General features: G+C 42.9%; 2 protein-coding genes across 2 annotated transcripts; both read left to right on the plus strand.

Moving 5' to 3' along the window:
* Positions 1-6,621: 6,621 nt before the first annotated feature.
* On the plus strand, positions 6,622-10,280 carry LOC105283702 (ras-related protein RabJ). The gene is made up of 3 exons (XM_011346686.3): positions 6,622-6,821; positions 8,309-8,430; positions 8,745-10,280. Exons 1-3 carry the CDS (start codon positions 6,779-6,781, stop codon positions 9,216-9,218), a joined length of 639 nt encoding a protein of 212 aa, XP_011344988.1. The 5' UTR covers positions 6,622-6,778; the 3' UTR covers positions 9,219-10,280.
* Positions 10,281-10,391: 111 nt separating this feature from the next.
* Positions 10,392-24,680, plus strand: LOC105283701. Its single transcript, XM_011346685.3, has 15 exons — positions 10,392-13,419; positions 13,491-13,626; positions 13,876-14,127; positions 14,483-15,228; positions 17,834-17,966; positions 18,762-18,995; positions 19,313-19,794; positions 19,911-20,331; positions 20,578-20,750; positions 21,138-21,276; positions 21,410-21,636; positions 21,745-21,892; positions 22,139-22,608; positions 22,924-23,113; positions 23,456-24,680. The coding sequence occupies exons 1-15, from the start codon at positions 13,311-13,313 to the stop codon at positions 24,051-24,053; spliced, it is 4,458 nt and encodes a 1,485-aa protein (XP_011344987.2). The 5' UTR covers positions 10,392-13,310; the 3' UTR covers positions 24,054-24,680.
* Positions 24,681-25,225: the final 545 nt, after the last annotated feature.

The following is a 25,225-nucleotide window of genomic DNA, read 5'->3' on the forward strand; positions in this document are numbered from 1 at the left end:
TGCTCGTTACGACCCTGTTGGCCGCACGATAACTTCGAAGTTACTGCCGCCACTTACATCTCGCCATGAACGACCACCGTTCCCGGACGAGCCCCCAACTTATATGTGGGATGTTATCGAAAGTGGGATAAAGATGACAAGAATCCTTGATGATCCACACAAGAATTTACTGAGATACGGTACAATAAAATAGAAGAACGTAATGTAACAACTGGCTTGCGCGTAACACGTCTTGACTCGCTCGTTGCCAGATCTCGACTCTCTTCGCGCTGCTCACGCCGCTGCGTGGTCGCCCGCGGAAACAAAGTAACATAAGTCGTCAACCGCATATCAAACTGAACGCGATCACCGCGCTATTAAAACAAAACTAAAATTACAACGTCGCGTTTCCAAAACTAAAACAATCTTCTTGCCATTCTACACTCTCGGCCATCCGACGACATCTGTCCTCAGATGTTATGCTCGTTTCTCTGGGTTATCATTCGATGGGGTGCTCCATGGTTTCATAAACTCTGCTGCTGTAGACGTTTCACGAGGTCCTTCTCCTTCACCGACCTTCTGCACAATATATCGGTCGTTCCGGAGTACTCGCCTGATTCGATATGGACCGAAATATTTTGACGCCAATTTTAATCCGGGTCCGCTTTGTGTTCGCCTAATGGCAACCAAGTCGTTTTCTTTGTACACGCTCGGAGCCTTTCTACCCTTATTATAGCCTCGTCTATTTTCTTCTTGAACCTTAACAATGTTCTCTCTCGCCTGCTGCCGAATATCATCTCGTGCCTCCAAAAACGACGCAGCATCTTCGGTTTCGATGAGATCTTTGAGCTTCGGATCTTCCTTCATCTTCATATGTGTTCCACACAGGAGACGAAATGGTGATACACCCGTACTTCGTGATGGTGCATTATTCAAACATTGCTGAGCTTGTGCAACGTATTTATGCCACTGGGCTGGATTCGGCGCTGCTAACTTTGTCAACACGGGAATTAATATACGGTTAACCCGTTCGACTTGTCCGTTTCCTCTGGGAACTCCTGTCACAATAGTTACATGCTCAATATTTTCTTCTTTACAGTAAGAAATTAAATAGTGATAAGTTAATTGTAGTCCCGAAGTTAATGCAGAATAGTATTATCCGACAGGCGCATGAACGAGGACACTTTGGTCCAGAGAAGACCGAGAAGCTGATCAAGATGAATTATTGGTTTAAAGGAATGCGCAAGCAGATCGAAAACATCGTCCAGAACTGCATAAATTGCATCTTAGCCGAAAGAAAATCGGGTAAGAAAGAAGGTTGGTTACATCCTATCCCGAAGGGGGAAAGTCCGTTTGATACCTACCACGTTGATCACCTAGGTCCTTTACCGTCCACCAAGAAGAAGTATCAACACTTATTCGTAGTTGTAGACGCCTTCACAAAATTTGTTTGGCTCTATCCTACGAAGTCGACCAGTACAGCTGAGGTATTGGATCGATTGATGCAGCAGAGTGCTATTTTCGGAAATCCTAGGAAGATAATTTCCGACCGAGGGACAGCATTTACCTCACACGATTTTCAAGCTTACTCTCCCTTGGGCGACTGCTGCTGATTGCGAATGAAACACTGAACACGCGTGCGAATAAAAGAAAGGACGAAGCGAACGAGCGAGCGAGCGAGCGGATTTATTCCGCTCGCGCGATAAGGCCGAAATTTCATTTCTACAAACTGCTTTCTGTTAATTAGCCACGTATATAGTCCACGCTAATCTAGATCTTGGCACCTGCGGGGCGGAATCGTGATAACGTCCGGTGTGAAATAACGTTAACGCGATACCATTATGCTGTAACGCCGCTAACGTCGTTGCGCTACAGCATGATTAATATCGGGAATAAAATAAATCATGGTTAGGAGGGTGACGGGAGGGAGGAGAAAAAAGTGGCACCGCGCGCTTAAAAGAAATGCATGTTTTAATTAATCCCCTTAGCAGCGAGCTTTTATCGAAATAATTTTCCTCACGGACACGTGTATCTTTTTTTATGCATTTCTATTATGCACTTTGAGTGGCGCCATTATTTTCTCGAAGAGCAAACGACTGACACGATCTCTGACAGTAATCGCTGTATTTATATACGAATTTCTGTGTTTGCTCCTTAGGCGGTTTTTCTCACGGCGATCCGGGTGTGCGAGAACGACACGTTGTGACGGATGAAGTCTCTAATATCCAGCAAAGTCAGCGTGCAAACTAAGGCGACGGTGGTACGAACACGCGGACGGATTATGGACGGTTGCGATGCGCGGTCCGCGTGCGGCCCCCATGGGCGAGCGTGGGGTTTAGGCGCGTGCGAGCCGGATTTATGACCCCCATTATGACGTTGACGTATCGCCTTCGTGAGGGTGGCCTAAACCAAACCCAAAGGCGAATCTAAGCCCCGTGTATCTAAGCCAACGGCTGGCCACAGGTCACCGCGACCGGTACGAGAATACTTCAGGCTAATCCTGCGGCTCGCCATATCTGCGATACTCTTGACCGTCAACATGCGTATGTGTGGGTTTGTGTGTAGGCGTAAATCTTATTCTTGTAATATTTTACTTGTTTAAAGCATTTTTAGTCTTTGTCTTGTCTTTGACAGCAAACTTGAATAATATCTAAAAAATAAATTTTATTGGGGAACGAATGAGATTGCTGTTTGTATCAGCTGCACGTATATTATACTTGAAGCACGAATCTCGATTCTCGAATTTGTCATCGAAAAACGGATATCTGTTATTGCGTGGTAATATTATATTAGGGATGGTGGAATTGCTCTTGAACAAAAGAGCAGACGCGTCCGAAAGTCGAGGACACCGAATTAACGAATTCTTCCCCTCCCTGAACTGTCGCCGAGTTACACGAGCGACGTGATGCCGGCGCGCCACGAAAATTATTGGCATCTTCCGTTCCATAATGGTTGTCTAGCGCCGCAATAAAGCAATGAAGGAAGGAAACCGGCAGGAGAGAGACAGCGACGCGCGTTCACGATTTAAAGGGCGTGCGAGCTCGCTTTTACGCGTCGCGGAGACGCGAGACTCACCCCCGATTCAATTTATACCCTCTGGCCGCGCGCTTCCTGTCTGCGGCGTGCACGTCTTTCGGAATCGCACCACTTCGTCCACTTCCGGTGACTGTCCCGTCCCCCGCCTCTCCTCTCCCTCGATGAAATACGACGATGATTCTATCGCGACAATTCTCGGAGGGTGGACGGGTGATGGGCAAATAAATCGCGTTGCAAAATGGACCGAGTGGTGTTATAGTGGCCGACGTCACGCATCGGCTAGCGTCAAAACACCGTAGAGGAGCCGCAGCAACGATGCATTAAAGGGAACCGAGTTAATGAACAAACGAGGTTGCGAATTGACAGATCAACGTATCATGATCATTTCGGAAGGAATCACTGGCGTGCACGAGGAAAATGAATTCAATGTCGCTGATAGAGCTGCAGAACAAAAAACATCGCCTTCACGTGACGAATATCATGTTTTAACTGTGGAATTCCAAGGAAACTCCTTCTATTCCAATAGTAGGTACGTGATGTATCCCTCTTACGATTTCAACGGTATCGCGAGTCGATTCGAGCAAGATCGAAGTCTCGAGCGCGCGGTCAGGGCACCGTACGAAGCTTTACATCGCCGCGTATATGCGACTGCAAGAGTCGAGAGACAAACGGCGGCGGTTCTCCAGCGAGGTTGAGAAAACCGGGAAGGAAGGAGGTGGACGGGGATAAAAAGAAATAGGTAAATTCTCATACGGAGGATACGGAAAAGAAAGCAAGAGAGAAAGAGAGAGAAAGAGAGAAGCGAGATGGAGGAGTCCGTAAGAGCGGAGCCAGAGTAAGAAAGATGGGACGAAAACATCGATTGCAGGGGCTTGTAACACCGCGGTACGAACAGAGGGATCAAGCCGAGCGATAAACCAAGCGGCCTGGAAAATGCCGGATCAACGGTACGATGTTTCAGCAAAAACTGTCTGGAATCGGAACAGCCCTGGCTCAAAGAGGAAAGACGGACGAGTGGAGGTGGCGGAGAGAGACGGCAAGAGGGAGGAAAGGAGGGAGGAAAAAGCACTCGCTCGGCACGGATGGGATTGAGAGCGAGCGATGGAGAGCCGTGAAGCTCTCTCGTGTGGTTTCTCTACGGTTCCTCTCCTTCCTGATCCTCTTCGGCGAACGCTTGCCTCGTGTATACTTCGTGGATACACATAGCGTGTATGAATTTTACGTTACTCGCTGTGCCGTGATACTCGCGCGCGAGGACGCGATCCCGACGGATTTATGGGGAAGATAACGCGAATTTAACTAACGTTCGCTGCCTGCACGCACACCCCGTAAAAGAAGCAACAATCCCCGTCTCAAATCGAATGCAAGGGTAATTTCCCGTGGCGAAATGTAATGAAGTTTCACGGATGTGCAACGATTGCATCGGTACGCGCGTCAGGACAATTTCAGCGGTAATTAATTATGCTCCGTAAGAGAGGGAAGTGCATGCAGTATTAATTAATACCGCAGTATAAACAAGTTAAGTTTGACGATCGCATCACACAGTGCGGAAACACGATTGTTCGATATTAGACCACATGAAAGTTTAACTATAAAGTATATATTCGAAAGCGCTCCTTTAACCAAAACATCAAAAATATTTTCAAAACGTACTGTCTAAATATAATTTCTCCGAAATAGAAATAGGAAACAGCCATCTGCAAAAGAACACACGAAACCCATCACATACTGCAGATTGAAACAGTAGAACGAACGATACAGTTATTAAAAGTTATCCCTCTAACGATAACTTACCGAATAATGGTTAGCTGAAAGACATTGTCATCACCTAGTATAGAAATACTATGAAATAAAACAGAAAGAATAAGAGTAACAGACAAGAAGGAGAACCAATTAATTTTGATAAACGTAAGAGTGCCAATCTATCGATTCAATCTAATTCAACCTGGCATGACCTTTGAGGGCTGAAAAGCGCGATGTAATAAGAGTTTTGACATTATCGATTGTGGCATTGAAAATAACTGTAGATTCGACCGAGTGTTTTAAGTGAATCTGTTTTATCCACGAAAAGTTAATTTCTTTTCACTTTTGTTTATTGGCTGCATAGAAATAAAAATTCTTTTCCAGGATAGTTACACATATACGCAACGGTAACATTTAATTTTATAGAATAAGACATATTATGAAATTATATGTGCTCACGTGAAGCTACTCTGCACGTGAAGCCTTAGGTTCTTGCGGAGTTTGGACCCTGTCCACAGAGCTTTAGGTGCGAGCAAAATCAACAAGAGCCGTTAGCAACAATCGAAATAGCATCAAAAATTACCGGCGCTTTTGTTCCGCGATTCTAAATGTTAAACAAAAAAATTGCAGTCCGGCTTGTTTGGACATCGTTTTTTCTGATTCCGGCTCTCGTCGCGGCACGCGTCCAGCTAGTATCCGAAATTTTAAGAATTTACCTCTTCGTTCTCGTGCTCTTACAAGTTTTGAGTTCGTTCGCGAATAAATTCTCCGGTGGATTTGCTTTACGAATTCAACTTCGAATTGCTTGAGTGTGTGAGTGGCTGGCATTAATTTACGGAGAAGATTTCCGTCTTCGCGACATCAAGATATCCGTCCTCGCATGCAAAATAGCCGTTTGAACACGTTCAAGATTTCCGTATCGCGGGATCGATAGTGAATAAGACCGAGCAAGATTTCCGGATAAAATTGGCCGAATTAGACGCCGTGATTATGGGTTTTCGCACCCTCGAAACCCACTTCTATCGAGTCCCAGATTTATTTTGTTACACAGAAATTCTGTTCATAGTTTCGTTTATTTCATTTAACTCAAAATACAGTCCATTAATAACGATCCTAAGTTGCGTTTCTTTCCGCTTTCGCTCATCGTTCTGGTCGGAATGTTACCGACCCCTTTTCTTTTTGCCCGTCTCACGTACTTGGTCGACGCAACCGTCGCATGCATTTGAACAATATGTTCTTCTTACTGCTGTTGATGACACGACGTTTAACGCTGTCAAGAATTGTCATACTCCCGTATGGTTATCGATCTTTAAGAGGATCCTGGAATCGTCTACGTTTTACCCATGAATTAATTCCATTGCTGTTTTTTGCTTGCTTAGAACAACAAATCCTTTTCCACAATTACAATACACGTAGAAATGCTTGTCAATAAACTGGACTTTATGGTAAAAATAAAAAAATTTCAAAAATTACAGTTTTATTATTGACTTGCCTCGTATGATAATATATATGCTTATAATATATAAGTTGTGCAGTTTGTGCATACAAACTGAGTAAGATATTGACAAAGAGACAGAAGGAAAAGAATATAAGGAAGCTTTTAAAAGAGACTTCAAAAGTGTAGTAAAAAAGATGGAGTGGAATAAAAATTTTCTTTCATCAAAAAAGGATTTATGCAAAAAGATTTGTCATTCTGCGCAACCAATGAAAAGATCTATTTAAAAAAATTCGTTGGTAGTCCGATCTTATCTGTTGAAATCTTATGATTTTACCAACCAAGATGCATACCTAAAAGCTACTAAATATCACTGTAAAGTGGCGCCAGCTTCTGCTGTCGCTCCAGCTGATTGATGCTGGATGCGAGTTACCGACCAGCAGAACACAACAATGCCGCGAGTTACACCGCTATGAGCGTGGGAAACGTCAAAATAGCCGCACTTTTGTCCGTTTAATCGCGCGGTACGGCGCGGACTTCCGGTTCGAGACGAACCGTTCAGTTCGATTATGTAGTGCATTGGACATGAAGACGATCGAAGGAAAAGTAGTGATGCTGGGATCGCAGGGTAAGTGCTGATCGATGATAAAACCCGCGGCTACACAAGTATTCTAATCATCTTGATCTAATATCGCGAGGTGAAGGATCGTCCGAAGTCGCGTGAACGAGCGAGCGAATCGCGCGAGCACATGTGACGCGATTAGATACTTCAGGCAGCAGTCATCACGTCATTGTTAGTGATTCATTTTTCTTTTCCTCTTTTGTTACGTCGTTGGAGGTTAGGTTAGCGCTAACAATAAACGCTACTCGGGGATTCGCACTGCTCACTTACCTATCGTTACGAAACTCGATGTTGCAACAATTTGATATAGTTACATATGCGTGAATGTCGTCGAGTTAAGCTCGCTGCTAATGAGATACAAAATCACCTGTCGTCACGTAATCGCGCTCTTGAATTTATGAAATTAATCGGTTCATTGTTAGCATGCACGGAATGTCAATATGTGCGCATGATTTCTATAACAATCGTAACGATAACGGTTGCGATAAAATGTCAAATGTTCTGATTCGTTCTGGACTGTCTCGTAAACATTTATTTCAGAGATATTCGGCGAGATTACTGCCTTTACGATCTTCGATATTTTAAAATAATCTTGCGACTATGAGAATATTTATACATTAACAACTTTACCCCGTTTCATAAAATGTTATCCCTTGGGATTATTTCTTAAGATTCTGTGTTGACAATTTTTCTTGTTTTTCTTTCATTTATCATTTTTTACGTCACGAGGTACACTTAAGAATCTGAGAATCTCAAAATTCGCGTGAAACTTTTCCGCACAGCATAGGTGAAAGAAACCTTTTATACCTTTTATAGAAACAATCCCGCATGGTGTGTAACGTAATACACATCTTTATCATCACGTTATCTTTTCGACGTACAATATTTACTCAACGAGATCGAGATATTTATCGGCACCGAAAAATTATGCAAGACTGTAATCTCGTCAGAGAATTATTTTTGTGCACCAATATATCTTTCCCTTGATAAAAAAAGAAATCTAACAAATGTGAATTTACATCTCTGTTATCGCCTATCTCTCTCAATCTTAAATTGTCAATTATTAATCTTCGCTGACTGTAGTGAAGATACATGAATGCTCATTCTACAAATACATACAGCACATGTCATTGTATTCGATTCCGGCTGCTGCCACAGCTGTGTCGCTTAATTAAGAAAGTTTTACCCCTCCGTTCAGATTACAATCATGATTAAACATGACGCTACTTTGGCAAGAAAACAAAAACTAATTGGACGTGAAATGTGAAAGTAATCGGAAAACGGTAGATGCATGCGCTCGTGACCGCCGTGCGAACGTTCGTTTGTCGAGTCCCGTGATTCACTATCAAATAAGAGGATTGATCTTTCTCTTCGTATGTGGAGCAACGCGCGGACGTTACACGTGCCAAGATGTTGGCGCCAGAAATGAAACGATCATGCAGATATAGATACGCAAGACTATCATTAGCACCCGAATGACGATATCATTTCAGCTGTCGGCAAGACGAGCCTGATCGGACGTTACGTGGGGAACTACGATCAAGCGGGTCCTACAATTGGGGCGTCCTTCTTCAACTGCCGGCTCAATCTGGAGAATGCAAGGATTAAGTTGCAAGTAGGAATCGAACCGACTCGAATTTTTCCACTGCTTCTTCGTGTCGATATCTGCCAATATCGACGTGTAATCGCGCGACAGTCGCATCACGTTCGGCGTTATCGTTATCTTTTCAATTAACCTCGTGACCCTCATCCATCGGAGGCATTCACGTTCCACCTCCCAGCAAATACCCGCATTACCAGAATTCATGATTTCGATTACACAATTTGAGAAATTCGCGCTTTACCTAACGACTCGCCGCAGTTCGATCCATTACGAGAAGCTTGATCGATGTAACGAATTCTCTTTAAAACCAAGCCACTCTTGCATAGGTATGGGATACAGCTGGCCAGGAGAGATTTCGCTCCATGGCGCCGATGTATTACAGGAACGCCAACGCGGCCATGCTGGTGTTCGACCTCACGCAGTACAGCACCTTCGCCGCGATCAAGGGTTGGGTGAAGGAGCTGCGACAGAACGTGGAGGAGACCCTGGTGCTGGCCGTAATCGGCAACAAGTCCGATCTGACCACTAAGCGACAGGTCGACGGCGAGGAAGGCCGCAAGTACGCCACGGAGATTGGCGCTACGTATCACGAGACCTCGGTGCTGCACAACGAGGGAATCGAGACCGTTTTCCTGACGATCGCTATGGGTCTACTGAACGTGGCGAACAACCAGGACAATATGACCACCACTCTCAGAATCGGCGGAGACGACATGCCACCATCGCCTTCCGTCGAGGAGAGCCCGCAGAACACCAGTATTGCTCACGGTATATACGAGAAGCCGTTCACTTGCTGCTAGTTTTAGCTTAGAGAACATTAAAGGAAGAAGATTGCACTCTGCTCGAGTGCTTCGTATCGACGCGCGACCATCCCCTCGTCGATCATTTTCCTTTTCCCCTTGTGCATATATGTGTATTTTTCCATCAGAAATCTCTTGTCCCGGCCAAATCCTGGTTTTCCGGATGCATATGGTGCATGCGCGAAACGCAATGCGAGCAACGAACCGCACTTTCGAGCGGCTTCGGTCCTATGTTATTCAATTAAATAGGCCAGGCAATGTTCACGTCGATTTATCGCGGGCGTTAAATCGACGATATCAAGCTATTGTAGAGCTAGAGCTTAAGTAACGTTGAGAAAAGTTACACAAACCGAGCTTTCTGTAGATGAATAATGATAGTTATTATAAGTGTAGAGAAATGAAGATTGTATTTTGTGACATATTAAATTTATGTGCGAACGGGATCTCATAGAACGCGGCACGCTAATTCGTGTCGAGGTGCTTTACTCATGACGAGCTACGAACCAGGAAATTTAGCGGTGTACACGAGATTATGAGCTCAACTATCTGATGTAATTCTTGTATATTTCCATCTTCTGATTAAGTAAATTTGATATATTTTATTATATGGAATTTCGACACGTGAGAAAAAATTCTATTTGATAAGATATAATCGTCGAAATGCGTGATACTACATATTCTGCAGAATTACTAGATAAAATAGATGATGCAACCTCGGAAGGGGAGGCAATTCAGAAGCTAATGTTCGTAAATTACTCTTATTATTATTATTATTATTATATACTATTATTGTATACAACGCAGTATTCTCTTGCATTGGTGCGCAATTTATTTATAAACGAGTAGAATAGATTTATAATGATTTTCGCGAAGACTGCTAAACTCTAAGTTCGAACGTATTTTGGACGGCGAATCATTTCCGAGACTTTTAGGAAACAGATTCTCGATTCTTCGTCATTTTTATTTTTGCAAACGCTGTCATGCATATTCAAACGCGTCTCGTCGATTAAACCGTATACAGAGTTTTATATTCGACAAAAATAAATATATTTCTAATAAAAGAAAATATGTGTTGCTTATTCGATTCACCTTTCATTTATAAAAAGCGCTTCAAATTATTAAATTCAATAACTATATCATCATATTTCATCGCGGAAGATATAAATTACCTTTATTTCTTAATATTTTTACAATTTACTATATTCTTATTTACATTTATTTCATTTGTTTCATTTTGCATTTTATTTTTAAATACTTAACCAGGCCGAAATCGTAAACTTTCTAACGTCCCATCTACGCAAGCCAAGATGGGATACGCATGTTCGAGGTCCGAAAAACTGCGCCTCCTCGGGAAATCTGCCCGTCGCGCTACGACAGAGAGCGATAATCACACAATGACTCATTCTCACTCCAGGCCGGGCCCCACGGAGCGTGACGTCCCAGCTTTGTCTACGTGTAACTCATCCCATTTTCATTATGTAAGCGCCCGTTTACTATGCATCTAGGCCCATTAGGGCTCCACGCGGCAGCGGCGTCTTCAAAACGAACGCGCAGTCGAAAGACACGCTCCACACTCAGGGTCGACATCGCGTGCGGAAATCGAGGAGCTCCGAAACCCGCGTTTCTTCACCGGCGTAACATGAACTTTGCGATTCGCAAGAGAATGGATCTAAGCTCGCTCAAACGTTTTCAATGAATGAGGAAAAGAGAATTTACGAACATTGAATATAGAGGCGAGACGAAATAAATAGAGGGAATCTTAAAAACATTATTATAAACTATTCAGAAATAATTAAAAAATATAGTTTATAAAAAATTTCTACAAATTCTATGTTACACTGTAAGCAGCTATCATAAATAGTTACCAAGATTGACTGTTTGACCGATTATTTCTTGATGTCTCGAGTCAAGATCGCATATTATTATCATCAGGCTACATCCGGATCAGAAGCGAAAAGATTCAAAGAGGCAGGCACCGTTAGACTACAATTATCTGTCCGTAGGTTCCTGAAATATGATGTAGCTCTTGAGACGGTTATATTCGATGTATGCGTAGGTACGCAATTACGCACGCTTCTCGCCGCGAGTAAAACCGCTCGGGTGATTAGCTCTGCTCTTTGAGCAGAGCTGCTCGCTCAACGTGCGTTTTCTAACAAGCGAGAGGATCGATTTGCTGTGCAAAAGTATAATGAGGCTTCATCGCCGTTTAAGGACAATAGGCCGTAAAGCCGATGTCCGCGATTGACCAACGGCAATTGCCACGCAACTGCAGCTTTCCGATCGCAAAAGAAATCAGCGCAATGGACTTTACACACCCTTCTCGACACGCCCGCGACGCAAGAAAATTGCACCCTTTCTTCTCCCCCATCCCTCTCCGGAGGTTCTTGACACGGTAACGACTCGAATTTCGTGGTTTGCCAAACAGGAAGAATTTCATCTCGTCTCGCCGTTGCAACAGCTGCATTTTCACTTTCTTCTCGTTAACGGTCGTGCCGCGCAAAAGAGTCGCGCTTCTTCGAGTAAGCTAATCGAGACCTTCCGGCTCAACAGGACAACATAGTAATGTTTTTCGCGAATACGACGAGCTCCTATTATAAAATCGTTAAGAAACAAAAAGGACATAAGAAATGAGAACACTTGCGGTCGCAAGATTTGCCGAATCATTTGTATCAATGGAAGGCGGCTACATGCGGATTTCTATCGAAATGTAAATATTTTAAAAATCAGAGCATCAAGCAGGAGGTATTCATGACGGAGTCATTAGGCTGCAGCGTCACGATCGAGATCACTGCACGCCGGAAGTAGTAAGACACGAACAGAACCGCGGCTCTTCAACCGAATCTCGAGCATATCGCGGGCGATCTACGCTGGCGATCTGTGTGCGCGCGGCCTATGAGGAACGCACAATTCGATTTCGCAATGAGCACGAGAGCCGGTCTTCTCCGTGTTAATTAAATGCAAGAAACCGCAAGAGCTGACCAAGTAAAAGATAAGAGGGACTTGCGTGCATGCGGATCCTGCGAGCGAGTACGAGCTCCTTTGAGCGTGCAAGCGTCACGCAGAAGAGCGAGCAGGAGAAGAAGACGAAAAGGAAGCGGCAGGCAGGCAAGCAAGCGAGCAAGCGAGCAAGCGAGCGAGCAAACGAGCGAGCAAGCGGGTAAGCGGTGGTAGCAGAAGAGGTGATCATAACGCCAACTCTGCCGTATAAGACAATGATACAGTTAGACGATGCTCCCAGTTGTGAGTCAATCGTAAGAGGAGCCGGGACAGACAAGGGGCCCGTACGCGAAAGTATAATGAACCGCGGCAAGGACGATACGCTAATTATGCTGGGTCCGCTAATTAAAGGCGCGAACGCTCGTTAATATCGGCGGAAGCGGCCGCCAGAAGGCAGACATCCGTGCGCGGATCGATCGCGATCTTCACTTCGCCGCGAGCTATCGATCGGGGAAGTGATCGAACGAGGAAGAAGAACCTCGTGGATGACACCGAGGATCCGTTTGTTATTGTCAAAGATAAGAACCTGACGTTTGATTAACAATTTTTTAACAATTTGGTTGTTGTTGCTGTGAGTTTAAACTGTGAAGAAATCCAGCCGGGATTGTGGATACTTTTAACAATTCCGCGATACGCGTAACGACACGCTGAGTTGCTTTAACGATTTTTCCTGAAGCTATGGGGAACCGTGGGGAGATCGTGCGACGATCAGTCCGATAATCGCAGCAATCGTTGCATCGTGCGCGCGTACCTTCCGCCGAACGGACACTCTTTCAGGGACGTCTCGTGTGAATGAACCGTGATTCATAGATCACGGATAGAATAGGACGCGAGATAACGCGGCGGAAAGTAATAACTGCTGCGCGTTCGCGTGTGTCTACTAATGAGAGGCGGGGAAAGAGAATAAGTCAGGACTAATTGAAATATTGGATGCAATTCCTATCGTAACGTTGTTATCGAGGATGCATTAGACGATCATGTTATAATAACGAGATCGGCGAGACTCGTTTCTTTGGAAGCCATGAAAGCCGGGAATTGTACGGCATGTGAAAAAAATTGTCACGTTCCTGGCGCATAAGGAATTTATCGGCAGCGATGGGGTGTCAACGTGGATTTCTTCTTCTCGTCTGTTTCCTGCGGTCCTGTCAAGTATCGCGCGCGATCGAGCTGATTTTCGATAATCAGCTCGTGGTCGTGGCGAACGGTAAGCTGCACGAGTGGCTAGTCGAGCCAATAAAAACTACGGCGATTAAATACAACGATTGCGCAATGCAGATTGCTATACGAGAGTGGCCATCGGATCGAAATTGCCGGACATGGACGTCTTTACCAGCGTCGCGGTTGGCAGCGTCTCGGAATGCGAGGACGAGTGCTCGAAAAGGAGGAATCCCTGCAACGCGTTCGCTTTCGGGTACGCGACAGCATGTACAGGCAATAGGATGCCAATTGCGGTTCACAATTTCGCATAAAGTATCGCGAAACGATTGTAAAATATATAAGAGAAAGATATAAGAGAAAGAGAAGGATTTGATGAATGAAAATAATTATGCTTGATACATCGTGTCATATAAGTTTTGAATTAAAATGAATGATTATGCATGATGTATCGTACTGTATCGTATTAATATTAGACCTATTATCGTGATTTCTTACGGCTCAGAATCGGCATCAAAGGCAACGGGACATGTGCGCTCAGCTCGAAAATGCCACAGCCTGAGGACCTGCAATTACACGCCGATTACGACGTTTACGTGAAGAGTCAACGTACGCCACAATGCGAGCCGGATCAGCTCTACAAAATAGGAAACGGCGGCATCGGGGGGCAGAAAAGGAAAAATGAGACAAGGCCGATCACGAGATTTGGAAGCGGCCTCTTAGGCCCGACAATGCCAAGTGTGCTGTCATCCCCGGGGTACGATTGCACGATTATTAATTTCGAATGGAGAACAATCCCCCCATTAGCATTTCCATTGTTCTCTCTTATCTCAGCCGCGAGATAGATTCTTCTGACGGAAATAAAGAAATGTTTATATCCTAAGAGAAATCTAGTCTCGATCTGCAGGTAGTACGTATCACAATGTAGCTTTAGTTTTTCCCTTTCAGAGATTTTTAACTTCTATTCTACGTATTCATAATTTTTATATATTTTGCATATGTATTATGTATATTTTCAATTTATATTCAGTAATATAAATGTTTTATATAGTTTAATTAATCCAACTGGTATAACGTGATTTTAATCTTTCCATCTGACGTCACATCTGAAGAACAATGAGAACCATGATGCCCAGCATCACCAATGGTCCTTCATACCAACAAGGATTCACGCCATCCTTCGACGATGAACTTCGCGTCTCCGATATTCTTAGAAATAGAAATCTGGTGCCACCTATTAACAATCCGTTCGGAATTAACAACGCGAAAGTTGACAATCATGACCTATCGATACCAGCGAACCAGAAGTTCGGCCAAAGGATCCATCCAGATCCGACTTATAGTCGCCTGGACTTTGGCGGATCGCCCTTTCGGAATCCCTTCAGTGAGATCAGTCGCTTAAACTTTGCATCCGACTTCGACAGCGATCTTCACTCGTACAAGGCTCTGACTATCCACAATGAGCCCTTTGACCTATTTTCAAGACCTATTTTCGTCCACGATGGATCCTCGAAGAACAAAGTACCCGCGGATTTCGGATTTTGGACCACTCATGATCCGACAAAGTACCGCAATGCAATTGGGACACATCTCGATGGATATAAAAATCAGGGATTCTTCAATGGCGTGTCCAAAGGTTCAGGAATCACCGCGAGAACGAAGCAGAACGGACTGATCGCAGGAAATCACGATGTCGATAAAGGATTTCGTCCAATTGTCAATCCTTACACTTTTGAGGCAAACGGGGCGAAAATTTTGAATGCGGGATTCAGGGATATTTTTGAGACGTGGAATCCAGAACTATTGACTGCGTTTCGTGGCTTTGGCACGAAGATCAGGCAGACCGAAAGACTAAAGTGTAAGTACCGATATTATTTTGCCAATTTGTTCGAGCAATCTTATTGACAACGTAACTTCTCGCGATGTTCAATCGCTTAATAAATAAAATTCTGATTAATCCGAACGCGTGACACGTGAGACTTTATTTGTTGCACCTCGAGATATAGAAACGCGAAGTTTTAACGAACTCATACGCGAAATACCGGAGACACAAATATTCGGCCAATTGTCGCTGCAGCCACTTCGCGTATGATGCGTATGTGAGACGCAACCTCAATTTTTCTGTGCGGCAATCATACGGTTGCATTATATGCGCGCTCGCACTGCGTTCCACAGGCTGATTATCACCCTTACGTAAAACGACATTGTGCCATTAAATTAAATTGTCTTCAGACGTAAAGTCAGTACACGCAAGATCTTTGCACTTTAAATCTCAGATAGCAGCGCAAATTATCATAAGTTATTCAGATTATCATCTAATGTTATAATCAAATCATAAAACATTGCATTATTATTACATTTAAATTCGTGTTGTTTATTCATTTTTATGTTTCTCTACAATGCGCCAAGTAGCGCAAATAATATTTTTAGCAATTAATGTTATATATATAATATGTATTTTTTTTCATTAAAGCTAAAAGCTAAATCGTAAAATTCTGTCGCACAACGGCAATATAGATGATTAATTCCGCATGATCAATTGGTTCACAATTTCACCATCGTAGTCAGTTGGTAGTTTATCGAGCTGCGTTCATCTGAGAACCGATTGACAAATGGCAACGGCATTGACACGGATTTTAAACCGTATGCGAATTAGCTCGCTGCAACCGTTGACTTCCGGCGTTAGCCGTTGTTATCGCACTCTCGCACATCTTTCCAGCAACAACAAAACCGAATAACGTGACCTGGCCTTCCTCGGATTATTCAATAAAATAATACAATGATTTATTGAGAAACTGTTAACAACAAGAATTTATTTGACGTTTCAGAATAATAATTTGGTAAATAATTGTTCTCTAACGAAAGTCGTTCGAGCAATGACCAGGCAAAAGAAACTCGATGAGTTTTCGCGATTGTGCCACCGCAGGACGAGAATGACAAGTTGCACAAGGGAGGAAAATAAATGTCGTGGCGTTGCAGACGGACCGACATCCGGTTCGCGTGATCTACGGGCATCAGACGCTTTTACTTTCGACAGCTAGTACCTCATTCCTGCCTGCGCACAGCTGCGCTTTGAATCAACTGCGCGCAATCTGCCCTCCTGCTTTGATTGAAAATTGTTGTAATCACTATTAGACACTATTAGACACACATTGGTTGCGACATAATTGCAGAATTTGATCTCCCGCTCCCGTTGATATGATCACAAAATTCGATGTAACATCCGCGTGAAGGTCTCGCGATTAAATTTGGCTGGACTAGGCTCAAATCGCGGAAGTGCGGTTTTGCTGAAGTTATGGCGCGACATTAAGAGCTAGGCTGGCTGAAATAATTGAGGTAATTGTGACCCTGACGAATCTCGAAGGACACGCGACGGCATCTCCCTTCTAAAGTGATGTCACGTCTCTTTGTTGTTCCTTGGCACAAAAATTCCTTTAACGACGGAAAAATGCAAATGGTTCCGGCAGATGGTTTCTGAACAGAGATCTCACGGCGAATAAATGTAATACCATCTTCTACACTTTGGTTGAAAATATGGAAGACATTCCATGATATTTATGAAGAAGAATTCAATGACTGAATCGTAAAATTGAATTAAACACGAATTTAATCTCAGCGATGTGTAATTGGATGAAGGTAAAATGTAAAATATCGAAAAGAATACTCGTGTGTACAGAAGATCTTTCCGTACGCTCTTACAAAATCGCGTCGTAATTAAAAAGATCCGTGTAGTACATCCTGCAATTACCTAAAAACGCCGAGCTCGAACGACTCGTGAATCAATTCCGCGATTAATTGTATAAGGCACGAGGAATGACGGCGCTCGGCAAACGAACGAAACCGCCGTCCGTGAGCAAAGGAAAATAATAGTAAGTGGAATCATTAATGATCATGTAACGCGAAGAGACCCCTCCTCCGACGTGCGAGCGGTACCTCCCACTATCCTCGCGAAAACGTTCACTTTTCTATAAAACGATGCGAGTCTGTAATTTCTCCGTTACTTTTTGCGCGATTTTCAGTTCGCGGCATTTTTCGCGCGAACGTTGGTCGTAACGAGAGAGTGCGGGCCGCAACGCCATAAACCAATACGTGAAAATCCTCTCCAGGAGATACGAAAATGGCCATACTTCGTTACGGATCGCGATGTATCGTGAGAATGAATTGCGGCTCGAAGGAAAATTCGAGGTGTTGAGGAGGAAGAACCGTCTCAAGCGTATCGCGTCCGTCCTCCTGCGATTCGCCAGTGACACGTTCGTTTCGGTAAGACGATTCGTCATCGATCAAAAATCATGTCGACACGACGACGGTGGCTATGGACCTTTTCGTTGGTCGTGATGGCGCGTTTCGCGTGGGCCGTTTCGAGCTCGATTATCATAGTGGAGGATGAGTGCTCGCGTAAGTCACGCTTCGCGTGGGAAAGAGGATGATGCCCGCAGAAAGTGCATTGAAATTTCGTTTTGCAGCATGCTACAGAAGATTGTTATCCGGCAAGAAGAGTCGGGAGATCAGGCGCGCCATCGAGTGCGAGAGGCTCGAGGATTGCCATCGCGCCTGCGACTACGAGAAGCTCTTCGTTTGCGAAGGTTTCAATTACAGGTAACAAACATTATTCTTACAAATTCAGAAAAGATACACAAATTCTAAGCAAATTGAAGTTTCATGAAATTATGTTAATTTTAATTTATGTGTTGACAAAGTGAAGAAATTCCTCATAAGGAAGAGGATAAGGAGAAAGATCTACAATTGACGATATTTATTTATTTCACAACGACGTAGTCGTGTTTTGATGACGCAATAGAATCTCCTCGAAGAGTTCTGATTGCTTTGTGGGGAGTGGCTAAGGAGAGAATAACAGATACTTCTTTGAGAGATCTTCCTTTACTTATCACAATCGCTTTACAATTGGCTACGAAACAAACGAGAGTAATCAGAAAGAGGTCCTCCCTGAGCGCGCGCATGTCGGGGACATTCGACTACAGTTTATATAATTTTTAATTGTACGTTAATATCTCAATAAATTCCTCGCAAGATAAACGAAAAAAATCCGCGAGACAGTTAACGATTACTATTCACGCTTGGGATGATTTTACGCGTTTCCATATATGTGCGAATGTATCTGGGGTATTCGTCATCAAATGCACACGTAAAATACAATACATATGTATGCATGACCCACCGCGCGATTGCATCACGGACAATTTGATCACATCACAATCTGTGACACGCTTCTCCGTTGAGGAGCGATCACGCACGTGCGTATCACGAATCTTGTCACTAGCATCGGCTAACAACAAATCGCTGTGACCGATAATCATTAATAATTCGCCCGATTAACGAGATTAAGACAATAACTTCATCCGCTATCGAGTAATTATGATTTTGCACAAAAAGACGCATCGGACATGGAACGAGAGGGATGTGCGAGATGACATCAGTGCCTTATTCTCGTACGGATCTCCATCGAGACTTTGTATCGGATCCTGAATGCGACTACTACGAGAAGGACCCGAACTGCATGATAACTCCACCTGGAGGAACGCGACCGACCTGGAATCGGTGGAATCAACCTAGACCCAGCAGTCAGTCTTATGGTCCACCTTACTCTATCAATAGACCAGACGTAAGGTAAAGTGATAATGAATTGATCTTGGCAATGTGAAACATTTTTATCTTAAACTATGTTCAGTTAACCATGTAAAATTTGTTATATTATTATTTTATATTCAAATTCATCATATTAAAAATTTTTTAAGTTATTTAAAAGATTAATTTGGTGTTCTTTTAATTCTTTAAGAATTTATACAATTAATTCTTTTTTTAAACAACTTCTATTTGGTTGTAAAAAGATTTTAATTAACAAATAGATATAAAAAAAGAAATTACTTCTCCAAAATGAAGTAAATCTTAATCACAAAATTTATCTGATGCAAATTTGCTGCAAGACCTCATATTCCGGATCGACGCCCTGTCAACGAAGTGCCACGACCCTTGGATTATGATCAGCGGCCGTCGAAGGAAGTTCCGCGACCTTTGGATTACGATCGACGTCCTTCGAACGAGATCCCGCGGCCGTTGGATTACGATCGACGTCCTTCGAACGAGATCCCGCGGCCCTTGGATTATGATCGACGTCCTTCGAACGAGATCCCGCGGCCCTTGGATTATGGGCCGCGGCCCTTGAATCACGATCGACAGCCGCCACTGATCTATGGTGATCGCGGTACGTACGAGGGATTCGATCAAAGAAATTACCAAGATGGACAAGGTTCAATTAGGGGTGAATATCCGAGACCAGAAGATCGATTCGCCTATGGCGGCCGATTTCCACCTAGACGACCCACGGACGACAAATTTTATAACAAAGATCTGCCATGGGCGCGGTATCCGGACAGAAGAATTGATCATGGGCCCCCTTACGATATAGGTAATATATATTTGTAGATAAAGAAAATATTATTTTATTAATTTTCATTGTTAAAAATTTGAGTATCTAATATTTTCGAGAATCATCTTATCATGTATCGTTGTTTCATGACACAGGCACAAACGAGATCAGTTCGTATTTGCCAGATCATCGTAAGGATCGCGATTGGGGGCTCTACGGCACCGTTTACGGCAGTTCTTATGGCTATGACACGAATTACGTTGCGGACAAATTCGACATACCCAAGTACCATCCGCAATCGCGACCCAAACCGCGTCCCTACGAGAACGATCATTTTTATGGCGAGTTTTACAATTATGGTGGCGCGTTTGGATACGGCGATAGTTACATACCGGCCGACCAGGATCCGATTTACGGTGCAACCGGAAAAACCGAAGAATGCTCCGTCCGGGCTGGCGCGGGATTCAGGCTTAGCCGAGGGGTTGTGCGGAAGACGTATCTCACGCCGAATCTGGACCAATGCGAGAGTCTGTGCATTAATGAGAAGAACTACGTCTGCATGAGCTTCAGTTACAGGCATGTTTCAATAATTTCTAATTATGTATTAATAATATTCTAATATAATATTAGAGTATATGTGTTTTCATAAATGATATATTTTTATATTAGCAATATAAGGAAAACTGATATCTCTCTCTCTCTCTCTCTCTCTCTCTCTCTCTTATATTGTATTAATATAATAATTATACCATGATTTGATATTAATGCGCGATGTCTATGTTGATGAATTTATTGTTAACTAATTTAATGCTTATTTAACAGATATAATGTAGCACCCACGGATCCTACGGACAATTGTCTCCTGAGCGACATCTCATACAAAGACCTGAACTTTTATGTCGACCTCGAGCCGGATCGCGATTACGATATTTATGCCATGATTAATTCGCGAACCTGCGGCGTGAGGAGAGAAACGAGTCCACATCCCCCGGATGGTATACGATTTAATCGAGAAGATTTTATCTTTGATTAATCTTAATATAAATGCAACTTGATCAAAATTATTTTCCGTGTATTATTTATCTATCCCCTGCAGAAATTTAAGGGATAAATAAGAATAACTTTCAGCGGACAATGCATTTGTCGTTCTCGATGTTGTACTACTGCCCTAATTGCGTTATCATATATGTGTATGTTGTGCGTGTATATGCGTGTTATGCGTTCCGCTTTGTGTTTCAACTAACGACTAAAGTCAACAGACAACCATGAATCGTCTGTCTTTCTCTTTCTCTTTATCTCTCTTCCTCTCTCTCTTTTTTTCGGTAGGATTTGATTCGATTAGGAGATACTCACGGAGAAGTTCTTCGTGAAACTTTTTTTAGAGTGCTTTTGGAGAGTCAGAAGCGGATTCGGAATGCCGACGGATGTTGTTAAGAAGTCGATGGTGGTTGATAATCTGGGCCAGTGTCAGGCAGAGTGTACGATAGCGCAAGATTTTACATGCAGAAGCTTCACGTTCAAGTAAGTTTTGCAATAAGGACAGAACACTTTTTTTTCACGGAAAAATCGATCGAGCGACTTCGAGTTAAACTAATTTCTCAACTATGAGAGAATACACACACTATATATCATTTTATACATTAAATATTTCAAGATATACATTGGAGCAAGGGCAATCAGATTCAACTAATTGTTACCTGAGCGACTGGCCCTCGCAAGATATCAATCCTGCCCAAATGCCGGACATGGACGGCGCGGAGTTGTACGAAAGGGGTAGTTTCGGCAGGGGATGCGAACTTTACGTTGTGCCGTTTTTCAATGGGGCGGGGCGATTCAACGGCAAACAGTTCAAGGAGAACGTGCAAGGAGACGAAGATACATGTAAGACACATCAAACGAATACTCATTATACAAAGTATTTCATCGTTGGAACTATAAATTCAATAAATTCAAATTACTGTAAACTAAAAATGATAAATTCATTTGCAGTGTGTTACTCTGGATATAATAAGCCATGCAAACTGACGCCTTACGCCGTGCTCTTGGCAACGTGTGTCAATTCCGAGCAGGATTGTCGACAGAAGTGCTCGAAGATGAGAGAAACCGACACTGTTCCATGCATGTCTTACAGTTACAAGTAATACTCCATAGATTTAATTAAAAATCACTAACATTTAATGTAGAATTTTAAATCAAGTTCGAAAAACTTTGAATATTAATCCGAGTTTGAGGCCATTAAAAAACTATAAAAGTGTTATTAGTTCTCTAAAATTGTTTTAAAAAATGTGATTATTAGATTAATGATAAACATATTTTACGATTAGGGATTAGAGATACAAGAAAATCGAGATTAATTTCATTAGCAATTTCCTTCGATCTTCAGGCTCACTTCTCACGGCACAGAGGAAAACTGTTTGCTCAGCGACGTGCCTGTAAGAGATCTACGACCTGGCCTAGACTATGTATATGACGACAATCATGTTCTCTACTCATGGAAGGACTTGGATCCACATTGCGTGGTCACCGGTTATTCCATCGATGACGATCGCGTATTTGGCGGTCCGGGATTGTCGAAACCGTTACTTCCGGGTTCTACGCGACCTGACTTTGGTCCAGAAACCAGTTACCCGAGCGTAAGACCTTACGGTACTCATCCAGACCCAAGGCCTTTTTTTACGATGCCGAAACCGACCAGTTATCATGGCATGAAACCGTTCGACCCTGACAAACCCGATCCCGTTGGAGTATATCGCCCTGGTGGAGGATATGGCAGTTATGGTGGCAGTTATGATGACAAGTTCGAATATGGTATTCGTCCCGGTGGATTCGACCAGGGACTTGGGTCCCTTTACCGTGAGTGCAGACATATAATAAAATAAGAATCATTCTGAATAATTAGTTAAGAGATCTTTTATATCTGTGAAAAGAATATTCCCAGCAAACACAAAGTAACAGGTAATATACATGTTAGTTATAATTTCCCACTCATTAATATAAATACAACATAACATACATGTTATGTAACAATTACATTGTTGAGTGGGAAATTATAACTAACATGTATATTACCTGTTACTTTATGTTTGCTGGGTTATTAAGAGTATTATTAAGATATAAATAACTTTTACGTGTTATTTAATTAATTTTGTTCGATCTTTTCCAAATTAGCAAATGAGTACTCGACCTTCCGCTATTACACGGTAAACGGTCACCCGTGTAAAAGGGGCACAAAGTGCGAGAAGAACAAGATCGCTGGATTTTGGGCCTGCGAGACCGAGGGAGGCGAATACGGTAGCTGGGATTACTGCTGCGCACCGACGCATCATTGTGGCTTCTCGCAAGGATATCATTATCCATGGTACATCATTATGAGTATATTACACATTACAGTCGCGCGCCGTAAATGCTCTCTTCTATCCAAACTTTCTCTCAGATACAACTTCTTCATTTTCACATTCGCCATAGACTTACGTCATAAGAAACTTTAAAGAAGCCATTTTTAAGAAGTAGATAAATTTAAATAGCATTTCCTTGTCATTTAAATGAGATAAGTGAGATAAATTCCATTTATTTTTACCTCACATTTCTTCTCGGTTGTAACCAATAATGAGCCACTTACCAATTCAGCGTGTGTTCTGTGCAGCTTTCCTCGTACTCCTAAAAACAACAAAGCAAAGTATTAAAATCAAATCAATCGCAGGTGTTACGTGGGACCGTCGGAGGATCAATGGCGCCCTTGCAGCGAGAAGTACTATCCTTACAAGCCAAGTCCGAGACCGATACGACCAATCGACAGTGACCGTCACGATCGTCCATACGATCCTGGATACTACCATGGTAGGCACTGGCCGATCACGTATCTCCACCCGCAACCGCCACCGAATTGCACCGATTCGCTCGCGTCTGCTGACAATAGTGGAAATCGTCGCGGCACGACGACCACGACGACGACCACGACCAGGACCCTCATCACGACAGAATTGCCAAGCAGCACGACGGTCAAGAGTGACGAAAACAGCACCGTGGCGACTACGAATCGCACGCGCCGTCTGCAACGACTGCGAGTGCGCGACGATCGTCATGAGGTGATCTTCCCGCGGAAGATCGAATCGTCGCGGATCGTCGTGCCAAGAGCCGCCAAGATCGAGCGGGTCTCGAAACTGACGACGAGTGTCGCCGAGCTAACAGTCGCTCCGCTCGCGACGACGAGTAGCGATGTCGCGAATAATAGTGAGCAAATGGTCAAGGTGCCCCTGATTACGCCGAATAATTCATTGTCACGGGGGCCGGGAGCTTAGGAAATGGATCTCTTGGGAATAATCTTGGATATGATCTTTGGCGCCATGATTCTGCGGAAGCCTCAAAGGATATGTGAAATACAGAATTATGTTATGTGAATCTGCAAAATCGCACGAGATCAGTCGAGGGACTTTTTGGGATGACATATGACGCTAATGATACGTTTATTTAAGGGACATGCAGAATTTATATTTATATCTGATAAGCACGATTAATCGCGATTATTAATTCTGTAAATATGTAGGTAGATCTTAAGAGAGCAAGTGTGAAATTAGCTTTTGATCACGGTATAGAGATAGATAAAAAATATTCGCGCGGTCTTTTGTTGCGGATTAAATTGCAGACGTCGCTGTTTAAGACACAGCTGACATCAATTAGCAAAATACATATTAACTGCACCTGAATGAGAATGATAAGAACAACGCACAAGATTATATAATCCTGCAATATCGTGATCATAATTACTGAACTTTAACAATTTAATAAAACTCAATCATGAAATTAGAACATATCAACAACGCTTTGTCATATCGTGTTCAAATTGCAGCTAATTGAATTTTATTATTGTAGCGTCAAATAACTAATTGTAGCAGAGATTCGTACAATAAAAGTAATCACAGTCGTCAGTCCCAGTTAATTATTCATTCATAAACTAAAAGTATTTTTAGACTCAAATTCTTTCTAAAAACAACGTTCTAAAATAATAATAGTTTAACAGCAAATGTCAGTCAGCAGTTTATCAATTCGCGTTCATGAGCGAGCGAGAGAGAGAAAGAGAGAGAGAGAAACCTGCGCTTTATTCATTTTACCTAACACAGAAGAAACGTTACACTCCCAATGATGGATTTCAATTATGTGAATCTATGAGGCCTTTACTTTGAGGCTCCAAGAGTTTCAAAAATAATTTTTCACATTCATGAATGTCTTATAGAAAAGACATAACGATATTTATTTTTTGTGATTTGTAACTTTTAATAGCAATTTAAATATGCGATGTTCAAAAATAAATTTGTCGCGCGGCATTACGAAGAGCTCTGTTCGTTTCTTGATACCATATTACGTGATTCCACAAAATATTTCGAGTATCAAATGTCAATCCACAGACTATCAGATAACGTGGTGATGCCACTGGTCTTTTTTCATTCGTATTGATACGGCGTAGCATGTGCAT

The sequence above is a fragment of the Ooceraea biroi genome, chromosome 10, assembly GCF_003672135.1.
Source record: "Ooceraea biroi isolate clonal line C1 chromosome 10, Obir_v5.4, whole genome shotgun sequence".
Lineage (NCBI taxonomy): Eukaryota > Metazoa > Arthropoda > Insecta > Hymenoptera > Formicidae > Ooceraea > Ooceraea biroi.

Excerpts from the sequence above, each read along its gene's own strand:
- LOC105283702 (XM_011346686.3), top strand. The coding sequence starts at position 6,779 with ATGAAGACGATCGAAGGAAAAGTAGTGATGCTGGGATCGCAGG. Across the intron at positions 6,822-8,308 it reads AGTGATGCTGGGATCGCAGG|CTGTCGGCAAGACGAGCCTG; the intron begins GTAAGTGCTGAT and ends ATATCATTTCAG. Across the intron at positions 8,431-8,744 it reads ATGCAAGGATTAAGTTGCAA|GTATGGGATACAGCTGGCCA; the intron begins GTAGGAATCGAA and ends ACTCTTGCATAG.
- LOC105283701 (XM_011346685.3), top strand. The coding sequence starts at position 13,311 with ATGGGGTGTCAACGTGGATTTCTTCTTCTCGTCTGTTTCCTGCGGTCC. Across the intron at positions 17,967-18,761 it reads TGCGAAGGTTTCAATTACAG|ACGCATCGGACATGGAACGA; the intron begins GTAACAAACATT and ends TTGCACAAAAAG. Across the intron at positions 20,751-21,137 it reads GAGTCCACATCCCCCGGATG|AGTGCTTTTGGAGAGTCAGA; the intron begins GTATACGATTTA and ends AACTTTTTTTAG.